We start from the raw sequence: 11,720 nt of genomic DNA, 5'->3' as shown, positions 1-11,720 counted from the left end.
AGGTAATACTGTTACGTTTTGTAGGCAAATGTTAATCAAATATAACCGTCCATTTACACCAGATACACGTTGTGTCACCTCGTGGTGTAAACTTGTTTAAAAACTTACGTTTATTAGTTTAGCAAACGTACATTTGTGTAATCTGAAGCCTCTTGGTATCATGGTATGACGTTGCTACATATCCTGACTACAGGGACGATGAAACAAAGTAACATGGCACGTAAATGTAGTAACAACATAAAATGTTTTTTATTAAATCTGCAATTTCGGTCCCCAATCGTTTCTGCATTAAATATACATTCGGCTGCTCGAGGCAGCTACTCGTAAAAATATCTGCAATAAAAATATTGTTGTGTACTTGCGTTGTATTATAAACATGGCCGCCGAAGATGACGACGCTAATATAATTACATTTTGGTAAGTGGGTCCAACGGCCACTTCCCACGGTCAAGGCGTATTTGACAGCTAGCCGCGTACACTGATATAATCGTTCTCTAATCACCCACTGAACTCGCGTTGATTCCTTATTTACACATTATTGCTTATGTCGATGAAAGTAACGGCCCGGCGAACACCACCACAATGTCACTGTGCCTAAAACACAACTGAGAGAGCGAGAGAGAGCTTCATCTAACGTTACTTTACGCACGGCGCTAAAATTACCAGTATATTCTACGTATTCGATTCTAATCTCTTATAGAATAAAATGTCTTATACGACGGCAGGTATAGACGTCACCTGAGAGCGATAGTTGCTGAACAAAGCTCACGCACCAGACGCAGTTAGAGGGTCTTCCCTGCATATAATCATACTATTATAAGCGCACGCGAACGCGCCAGCACACATGTACATACAGATTTCGTACACACGCACACGCACGCGCACACACACACACGCATACACACCCGCACACACATATATCCATACACTCAAATGTACGCACGGACGCACGCACACGCACGCACACAGACATTACACGTGGTGCAACACCAACTCGTAGCGATTTTCCGTTGCGCGCAGCGTTCGCATGAACACGCCGAGAGAGGTCGCCAGGTTCGCGGCCTGCTGCAGCAGCGGTTGCATGCCGTCCCTCGCCGAGCGACCGCCGATGACGTCATCGGCCGCCGCGACGGCCGCCTTCACCGACAGAAGCGCGGCTCGGAACGTCTGCGCGACATCACGCGCCTGCGCGGCGAGATCAAAGGCTAGCGCGGGGGAGGGGATCGTGGGGAGTAGCACCCCGGCAGAGTAGAGCATGCGCGATAGCAGCGCCATGCACGTGTCCAGCTGACAGCTGACGCCGCCGTCGCCGTCGAGGCCGCCGTCGACGCTTCCGCTCTTCATCGCTAGGCTGACGAGTAGCTTCGACTCGGCGACGAAACACTTCGACGCAGAGAAGAGCTGCTCGCGAAACACGTGCTCATTGCGCAGCGCGACGACAGGTGGCGCCGTCGGTGCGCTGTCGACGTGCTCCTTAATGAGAATGTCGATGTCGTGGTAGGCGACGTCGAACGCGTGCGGCCCGTCGTACAGCCGCTGTCCGCCGCGGTGCAGGCTGTCCGGATCCGATAGGTGTCGCTGGCGGTCGTAGGGCGCCGCGCCGCGGCGTGGCGAGTCGTCGGCGGGGCGAAGGTCGCGCGCGTTATAGACGCGGTTCTCAGAACGCGAGCGCGGCGGTCGCACGGCCACCGTGCCCGCCTTCTGCTGCGCTCGCTGCTTCACCTGCCGCACGCGCATGCGCGGCAGCCGGCTGCTCGCCGCGTCGCCCTCTAGCGGCAACGTCACGTCGAAGTCCGTGAAGTCGACGGGCGACGGGGAGCGCGTGGAGAACTCGACGGGCCTGCCGCCGCCGCCGCCGCCCCGGTGGTATCCATCCCACTCTATCGGCAGCCTGCAGCGCTGCTGCTGCTGCTGCTGTCCCGCGTGACTGACCGTGTAGTACTTGGCGCGACGCGAGGCAGAGATGAAGGAGTTAACGGCCGCGCCGCCGCCGCTGCTGCCGGAGGAACTAGCGGGACTCAGGCTGTTAACGTCGACGACATGCTGCTGATACTGCTGCTGTTGCTGGTACTGCTGTTGCTGCTGCTGCTGTTGTTGTTGATACTGTTGCTGCTGCTGATGGTGCTGTTGTTGCTGGTGCTGATGCTGCTGTTGTTGTTGCTGGTGCTGGTAGGGCGACACGTACTGCAGCTTGCGGGGTCTCCCCTGCCGCCGCTCCTCGAATAGTGGAGTATTCGGAGGAGGAGGCTGCGGATCGGAGAGCGCGTCGTCGACGGAGCACGACCGTTGCCGTGGCGACGACATGGCGGGTCGCTCACCCAGCAGATGATCGGTGGAGAGAAACCTCTTCATCGGTTGCTGACTCGTCGCCCTGCCTCCGCCAGACGGCTGCGGCAGGCTGCTCGCCGCCTGAGGGCGCTGTGGGAGCTCGCTGCGGTTTGTTGTCGCTGTCGTTGTCGGGGCGCTCGGTGACACGCGCTGAACGTTCGCCCCCGCCTCGCCGACTCCGGGCTTCGGTTCCGGACGCCGGAATCCGAATCGGTCGTTGCTGAGCCGGCGTATGCGGGGGTTGCTGATGCGAGGGTGCTTTGAGGTGGATGAGGTAGCGGAGGCGGCGGCCAGCGAGGAGGATGATGATGACGAGGACGAGTAGGAGGGAGGCTTCCTCGGGGAGGTTTCCGATGCAGAGGAAGCCGTGGGCTTCCTCGCTGGGATCTCGTAAGTCCTTGGCGGCGACGTCACGGCTGGCAGCGGCGGCGGCGGCGGGCTCTGCACATGGTGAGACTTTACTGCGCTACTCTGCCTGCCGTTTACAGTCCGCTGTGGAGATAGACTCCCGGACGAGGAGCCGCGCGTTGGCATCTTACTCGGCTGTGGCAGCTGCGATTCCTCGGTCGGACGCCGAGGCATCGGTTTCGCCATGGCAACGGGTTTCGCCATGGCAACGGGCTTCGCTATAGCAGCAACCTTCGACGGCGCGGTCGCTCGCGTCGTGGCGCGTCGCGGAGGCGGCACCGGTTTCCCGGCGTTCGCAAACGATTTCGTCTCCACCCGGCACGCCGGCAGCAGCGACGGTCTCGCGGTGGGTGGGTTTGCAGCGCCCTCTTGCGTTGCGTTTACGTTCGAACGACTGCAGGCCACCTCGTTAACTTTCACGCTCTTTGCGTCGGCGTCAGGCACGGATCCGTCCATACACCGGACGTCGTTTGCCGTCGGTCGCGACTTGGCGACGATTGGTGGCGCGGCGAGTTTGCGGGCGGGTCTCGGAATGACTCGACGGAAGTTCGACTTGCCGACCTTGCTGTCGCCGCTGCCGTCGGCCTTGCTGCTTGTTGACGGCTGGATACGTATAACGGTAGCGAGCGTGTTGACCGAGCCTGCGGTGGCTTCATCCTGATGAAACTGTGGCAGCAGTTCTGGAGATTTCTCGCCTTCACTGCCTGAAATCTGCCTCGGTTCACTACTTAAAGGCTGCCTACTCTCACTGCCTAAAGGCTGCCTACTCTCACTGCTTGAAATTTGTTTAATCTCACTGCTTGAAATCTGTCTAATCTCACTGCTTGAAATCTGTCTAATCTCACTGCCGAAATGTTGCACAACGTCATTGCCTAAAGGCTGCCTGCTCTCCCTGCTTGAAATCTGTCTAATCTCACTGCTTGAAATCTGTCTAATCTCACTGCTTGAAATCTGTCTAATCTCACTGCTTGAAATCTGTCTAATCTCACTGCTTGAAATCTGTCTAATATCACTGCCGAAATGTTGCACAACGTCATTGCCTAAAGGCTGCCTGGTCTCTCTACCTACAGGCTGCATACTCTCACCACCTGAATTCTGCCTAATCTCACTGCCTAAAAGCTGCCTACTCTCACTACCCGCTGGCTGCTTATCTTCGCTGCCTGAAATCTGTCGGACATCACTGTCTGTAGCCTGTGCACCCGTACCCTGAGTATCAGCGGTCGGGCTCTGCGCAAGCTCGGCGTAGCCTCTACGCGCGTGATCGCCGCTGCGCAGGGTTGCATCTTCGAGCTGCATCATGCGCGAGGCGACGGGGCTGTTGCGTTCGTTGCTGGGTGGCGGCGGCACGATGAGCGAGGTGATGTAATCATCAATGCTCTGCATCATCGATACGTCGAGCATCGGTGCTGGCAGGTCAGGTGTGACGTCATCGCCTGCAACGCAGCCGGAATGAATAATAATAATAATAATAATAATAACAATAATAAAATCAAAAAGTGCAAAAAATCGCACTACTGGGAACAGCACACATCCTGCGCAAAATTCTGGATTGAATCGCTGGGACACGGCCAACCCAGAAGCCACCGGCTAATGCCGCGATCCACTTTGGAAATAATAATAATACTATTATTATTATTATTATTAAATATATAAACAATAAATTCTATAAATGATAATAATCTCATATGACCCAATAAAGAAATAATATAATATCATAGGTGTATAATAAATAATGAAATGCGAACAATAATTAATAAATGGTTATATAAAATGAAGAACGTTGTAAGTTAATAGATGGTTAGAAACCGTGCGATACGAGAGCGACTGTTAAACGTCAAAATAAACATGAAAACGATGTAAAGTAGCGCTACGGAATGTTTCGATGGATTACGACAGCTAGCCGACATCATTACGGCAGTATTTACTAAAAGGTCAAATCGAAAATGACATCTATGTATAACTCATTATATATTAACAGAATCAAAATAGAAAAACAAAACAATTGTGCAAACGCTATACCGATACAAAATATTTCTACTGTGAAGCAACGCAGTTGTACTGATATATATTATATATACAATGTATATATATATATATATAACGCAGGCTCAGAACGGTGACGCAAGAGCTACACCTTGATCTGACGTTCATCTCCGGTACCAGGTTTATACTCTAGTATCTCTTACCTAGTTGCTTCTCTTGACTCGTCGTTGCCGCCTGCGTGCTTCCATCCATGAACTCTCCTGGCGGCTGGCACACCTCCGCATGCTCGCTTCCCAGCCCCTCCGGAAGAGGTGGCGGTGGCAGAGAGGAAGCTGGCGGCGGCGGCGGGGGAGGGGGAGGAGGAGGAGGTGGAGGAGCGGCGGCGGGCGTCAGGTCGATGATGTCATCGCCGTCGCTCTGCTGCAGCAGGTGAACTTTGACCTCTCCCGCTTCGCAGCATCCGTCGCTGCTATCGAGCGCCGCCATGAGGAAGCTGCTAGTCGACGCCACCGAGGCACGCTTCATCTTCTCGGCGTCTCCGCGCAGACGCTCAGGAAGCCCCGCCGCTCCGTAGATGTCCGCATCCAGCGCTGCCATCAGGAAGCTGCTCGTCGACGCGATCGACGAGCGCTTCTGCTTCTCCTCGGAGGCTGAGGACGAGGAGGAGGAGCAGAGGCGCGGAGAGGCGGGAGGAGAGCCGGAGGAGAGCGACACGCGGCCGTGGGTCGGGCTCTCGCTCGTCGACGTGCTGTACGTGTCCGTGTCGCTCTCCGACGCGCTGCCGCGCCACTTGGCGTGGTGGTGGTAGCCGTTCGCCGTGCGTGGCTGCGGCGTGGGGGAGCAACCGGAGAGAGAGCGCCAGCTAGAGGCGTACTGATCGTGGTTGCTACTGCTGTCGCTGCTGTTGGTGTTGGTGTTGTTGTTGTTGATGATGCTGACGATGCTGTTGGTGTTGTTGTTGTTATTGTTGATGATGCTGACGATGCCGTTGGGTACGCGGTAAGGCTTGGTGTTCGCCACATCGCTCTCACCGTTTACGCTGATATCGTTTTCAACCTGTAGAAAAGTGAGAATGTGTGTGTGACTGACTTGACGACAGTCAATCGAGGAATCGCGTCGGCCGTATAGTTTCGTACGTGCGTATGTCCCATACATACTTATACCTGCAGATTATTACACGAAGAAATTCACGGTTGTTGGATAATTAACACATAACTGATAGATAATGAGGTATCGTTGATATCCATTAAGTGTCAGTATGGTGACATATTTCCCAATCACCCATGACTAAGTTTTGAGTATAATAACCGTCATTCAATTATTCAACATATATCTAGATTTAACTTTCTTTGCTACTCCTCACTAACTTCGTAGCCCAATACCAGCGAGTGATAAGCTTGTCGATGCCACGTTGGGGTATAGCGGCATGCAGCGGACCTGTGTTCACACCTCAACACATGTGTTAGTATTACTGTGATGAGGAGGAATGTGGAGACAATGCAGGCGTTCCCCCCATACACGTGTCTACTTGTCTCTCACCTTCGATGGCCAGCTCTCGTGATCAGAGAGATCTCTCGACAGGTCTACCTCTGCATTGAAACCTGCGTCTCGGTTCTTCGTGTAGTTCCATCCGACACGAATGACGCGGTGGTGACCGGAGTATGCGGGCGGCATCACTGAAACACAGCCAGTGCGACATTATTCTCTTCTACGCGTAATAACTTGCCCGCACGATCGGCAGCGACAGGAAAATATGCCCCCTCGTGATGGAAACATTCGCGGATTAGCGGATTATAGGAGGATTAGAGGACTAGATGTGGTTTAGAGGATTGGAGGAATATAGGAAGATTGGAGGGATAGAGGAAGGTCAGAGTATTAAAGGAAGAGATAAAGATTAGAGGGTTAGAGGAAGGTCATAGGGTTAAAGATAGATTAGAGGTTTAGAGGATTAGATCAAAGTTATTACAAGATACATCGAAAATTTCGCGGATTAGATAAAGCTTTGAATTAAAGGAAGCTTAAATAATTAGAGAAATTAGAGTCTCAGCTCATGTGAGTTTAGATTTGGGGTTCAATTTACACTATAATTGTGAAAAAAAACTACACTATAAACGTTCAGACGCCGCTGCTGCCACGGCACGCAGACTTACGTTTATTGAAGGGAAAGTCGTTGTTAACAACAAACTCGTCGGTATCGTCATCGTTGTGGCCGTTCTCGTACGGGCTGTGCACCGGAAGCGTCTGTCTCGTGGTGATCCCGTAATATCCCTGAACGGAAGCGACGAGGTCGGCGCCTTCCTCCATGCCAACCAAGAAGGCCATATTCTATGGGAATTAACAGCGAATCGGTTAAACCTGGGAAGCTCAATAGAGACTTTGATACAGTTGATTATCACGCTGGGTGATGGCAATGTTTCCTAATTTGATATTATGACACGTGTGTGTGTGTGTGTGTGTGCGTGCGTGCGTGTGTGTGCGTGCATGTGTGTGTTGTGTGTTGTGTGTGTGTGTGTGTGTGTTGTGGTGATGTGCCATGTGGTGTGTGTGTGTCGTGTGTGTGTGATGTGTGTGTGTGTGTGTGTGTGTTGTGGTTGCGCTGCGTTGTGTGCGTGCGTGCGTGTTGTGGTGCGTGCGTGTTGTGCTGCGCTGGTGTTGTATGTTGTGCGTGCAGAGTGGCGTGTTCGTGTGCGTGTGCGTCGGCCGTGTTCGTGTTCTTGGTGTCGTGAGCCTGTGCGTGTGCGTGTGCGCGCGGTGTGTGGTGTGTATGTGTGTGTGTGGGTGTTGTGTGTGTGTGTGTGTGCGTGCGTGTCTGTGTTTGCTGCGTATTGTGTGCGGTGAGCGTGAGCGTGAGCCTGTGCGTGTGCGCCTGTTGCGTTGTGCGCCCCCTCGCCCGCGCCCCCCCCTTCCGCCGTCCGCGTGTGTGTACTGTGAATCGTATGTACATGAAATGACATTTACTGGCGTTTTTTGTTACTGCAATATGCGCTGTAATAAAATTTAAAAATAAATGATGAAATATTTAATGGACGATAATGCATCGTTACGTCTTATCTATGGGATGTCGGTGAGCATACCTTGGCGGAGTCGTGACATTTCATCTCGACACAGTGTATGTACTCTCCTTGTTTGCAGAATGAAATGGCCGCCATGTCCTCGTAGAGCATTAGTACGGTCGGCTGCAGAACCATAAAGAATCGGTATTTCACTGGTAAACCTGCAGGCGCCCGTTGTTAGAAGCATTGTGAAAAACAAAAAAAAAAAACAGTTATTGACTGGTCATCCATCTAACACGTCATAACATTTGCACACGCTTTGAATGTTTTTTGACATTTTTGGCTCATCATGTCACAAACTACTTACTGTGAGTCCGAATCGTGCCCAGTATACTCGCGCTGTTACAGATATAGTAGCGAAGTCGTGATTTAATAAACCCTGATAAAGCTGTGACACAGCACAATTTCACCATTTACTATTTACGTATAGTTAAGGTTCAGTACTTCTGTAAAGCAATTGTCATTGATGCTTTGAGTCAGACACAATTCAGTTATACGTATCGCCCAATAGTTATATTGTACATCAGTACGTGATAATGCTCTGACATAAATGCATCTCTAGTTACGTTAAGTTACGTATAACGTACGGTATACGTATAACGTACGTACGTACTTGTCTAACGTACTAACTACTTACTCGTCTCCTCTCTCTCTCTCTCTCTCTCTCTCTCTCTCTCTCTCTCTCTCTCTCTCTCTCTCTCTCTCTCTCTCTCTCTCTCTCTCTCTCTCTCTCTCTCTCTCTCTCTCTCTCTCTCTCTCTCTCTCTCTCTCTCTCTCTCTCTCTCTCTCTCTGACTCGCACATTACTAAAGCATTACTGCATCGCAAGCACTTCAGCCATTCTAAACATAACATGGCAGCACTCCACATTAAAGTGATATTAATGTAATTCGTGTTTATTCACTATCATGTCGTTATTGGAACGATCTCTGAGTGTCTTCTGTGCAACGTGCACGCGACCGATGCTTACTTACCACGTAGTTCTTTGCGTGGGACAGCTGACAGATACCGAATTTCGGACCAACTGAGATCGCTATGTCGGACTGAGTAGCCTAAACCACAAGAGATAACACTTATTTAGATAAATAAAATTAATCAATAATTCATCGGAGAGTGTTTTTACGCCCTGTAAATAAGGGAACCGCAGTTCGTGATACACGGAAATTGTCGATCAATGCTGCATGAGGAGTTACGGGAAAAATGAAGGTATTAATCTAATGCTGGTAATACCAAACTTATTATTGACACTTATTTCAGCATATACATTCTTTAGCGACATGCACTTACAGTTTGTTGCATTATGTTAAGATTTCAAATGATATTCTAACAGCAAAATATGTTTTACTTGTTGAGAAGCATGAAACATAAGCGTGTAAAAACATAACAACAACAACATAACAAATCTAAGTTTCGATCATGATTTTTAGCACGTAAAACGCGATCATGAAATGGCTCAATTGGCTCATCATAATTAGTAGTTAATTTTTCATTCATTGTATATATATATTACATATATATATATATAGATATTAAGAAGAACTTAGAAGCCTTACGAGTATACTATTAAGAAGTCCGTTTTGGTTATATATCTGGCAATCATCATTCAGGTGAATACCGTGTGAAACATTGGACACGCCGACAGCGATGCACTCACCCTGAGCACGAGGTTGTAATATCTTACGCCGAAAGATGGCAGGTCACTCAGTATTTTCAGGTAGTGAAGCTTAGCCTGTAGTACTGAGAGGTTCTTGTGTCCGGGCGCTGCGAGGCTTTGATTCACCTGCATCGACGTAAACAGAAGCCGACGCGCAGGCCAGCGTACAATAAACAAAAGCTGAATGTATTTCGCTTCATAGGGGAATCCGCATTATTCCAAATTACCAACAAGCGATTAGCTGGATGCCTTGCCCTCTATCCAGTTCATAACGCAGATAGCGCTATGATCCATACGAGTTTAGGAACTTTGGGTGAATATTAGGTAGCCATGATACAGCCACAGATGCGGACACAGGTCAGCGGGGCGATCATATTGCATCGATATAGAGCAATGTCGCCATGAGTTAGACACACCGGGGGAACTTACTGTATAATCACGCAGAACTACTCACTCAACGGGCGGTTAAGCGTGCGAAATTTATTAATTTTCCTTAATGCCCCAAATATCTGTTAGAGCGGAAATACGCTACAGCATATACTGTCAACCCTGTTTTGGCGGTGACCTTTATAGAACGAACACCTGCATATAACAGACACTTTTGGCGTTTTCGTTGAGTGGCAATTATACAGGAAGCCCAACTCTATAGAAAGAACACCTGCCTGTAAAGGACACCTCCCTGTAAAGAACACCTGCCTGTAAAGGACACCTTTGGGGATCCTTTGAGTGCGACTCAAATGCAGGTTTTACCATTGCGCGAATGTAAATGCTAGCCCATAGATTTGACAGCACTGATGTGGTTAATGGCAGGTGTTACAGGTAAACATGGCGCGGTCATGAAGCGCCACCTACCTTCAGATAGTGAGCGAGTGCCTTACGAATCTCCTTCTTCTTGGAGCCACGCAGCACGCTCTCAGGAATATACTTCTCAAAGCCTTGTTCCTGCCTAGACACGAGTAAACGTCCGCACTCAAATGTATATCAAAAAAGTCAAGAAAGAACGATAGTATCTTTCCGTTATTTGCTGTAAACTTCTGCCATTCACGTTTCTATAGGTAACTAGCGCCATGTCGGCATTTATTCGTGCGAGTTGGTTTAATCCGAATTAATACGACTTTATGTCATAAACGACATGCATGCATGAATGAATGAATGGATTGATAGATGAATGAATGAATGAATGAATGAATGAATGAATGAATGAATGAATGAATGCATGAATGCATATAATACACCCGGCTATGTTATCAAATATATAAAGATATGAATGAATGAATATACGAAAATAGTATACAGCCAACTTATCCACGATTTTAAGACACGAATCCATGAATGACCGAGTATACTACAGCCAAGTTATCAATGCATGCTAAGTGTATATAATAAATATATTATATACGCACTCGTAGTCCTTGACGGATATTTTGCCGGTAACGTTGTTGCTGGCCGCTTGCTCCTGCATCTGTAGAGCCGCCAGTCTGAGAATGACCTCGGGCTGTAGTTGCGGATAGAATCGATCTTCCACGACATCCACACAGCACTGCGTATATTATGGAGCACAAGAATGTAGCGGTGTGAAGCAATCATGAGCTATAATCAAAGATGCATGTGTGCTGGTGCGAGATACTTACTATTCGAGTGTGTGTGAGTGTGTGTGAGTGTGTGTGAGTGTGTGTGAGTGTGTGTGAATATCTATACGTATAATATTAATTAATATATATATATATAATAATATACGGCATTGACGCAGACATCATTACATATTTTTCACTGACAGCTTGTATGAAAGGAACAACGCTATCGTAGCCATAGTAGTATATGTATACTTGGAATTTGTATTATAGGTCTCATATATAGCTGGTATATAATATATGTAATAGTATGTATCCCCTAGATATGGTAACATCGCTATTTGTATTTACGAATTTTATCACCGGAAACGTTACGCGCACATGTACGTGTAAACAATGAACTCGCTGCTATCTCATGCTATTATGATAACGACCGCTGCGATTCTGTCTGTCGACGATCTCCTTTGAAATGAACGCCAATCGAAATCTTGAATAAAAAGAAATCTAGCTATTTAAGTATATAAAATATGAGCAATAGGAAGAATATAAAGAATATTTGAAGTTTACGCGGTGGCTGGGCAGTAAATGCGACTATTGATTGCTCCAATGTGTTCAGTGAATTTGAGCCCGTGAACGCGGGTTAAAGTTAGGAGCCAGTTAGTCGTCTCTCAGTCCGACAGCTTAATCTTTAAAGTGGGGACACGTTCGGGTGGCCGTGCGGATC

At 48.9% G+C, this 11,720-nt stretch overlaps 1 protein-coding gene across 1 annotated transcript in view; it reads right to left on the bottom strand.

The window, feature by feature from the left end:
- Positions 1–221: 221 nt before the first annotated feature.
- The window catches only part of LOC106811140, a 22,975-nt gene continuing 11,476 nt past the window's right edge, over positions 222–11,720 (bottom strand). The window contains exons 7-16 of the mRNA XM_014814680.1: positions 10,829–10,965; positions 10,278–10,371; positions 9,426–9,551; positions 8,746–8,823; positions 7,794–7,895; positions 6,870–7,044; positions 6,259–6,395; positions 4,923–5,775; positions 3,638–4,169; positions 222–3,565 (exon numbers count right to left, since the gene is read on the bottom strand). Of these exons, the coding sequence (XP_014670166.1) occupies positions 973–3,565; positions 3,638–4,169; positions 4,923–5,775; positions 6,259–6,395; positions 6,870–7,044; positions 7,794–7,895; positions 8,746–8,823; positions 9,426–9,551; positions 10,278–10,371; positions 10,829–10,965 (4,827 nt within the window). The 3' untranslated portion in view covers positions 222–972. The remainder of the gene's footprint in view (positions 3,566–3,637; positions 4,170–4,922; positions 5,776–6,258; positions 6,396–6,869; positions 7,045–7,793; positions 7,896–8,745; positions 8,824–9,425; positions 9,552–10,277; positions 10,372–10,828; positions 10,966–11,720) is intronic.

The sequence above is a fragment of the Priapulus caudatus genome, unplaced genomic scaffold, assembly GCF_000485595.1.
Source record: "Priapulus caudatus unplaced genomic scaffold, Priapulus_caudatus-5.0.1 Scaffold508, whole genome shotgun sequence".
Classification (NCBI taxonomy): Eukaryota; Metazoa; Priapulida; class Priapulimorpha; order Priapulimorphida; family Priapulidae; genus Priapulus; species Priapulus caudatus.
Note: the sequence above shows the minus strand (reverse complement) of the source record. Positions and strands in the feature narration are given on the sequence as shown.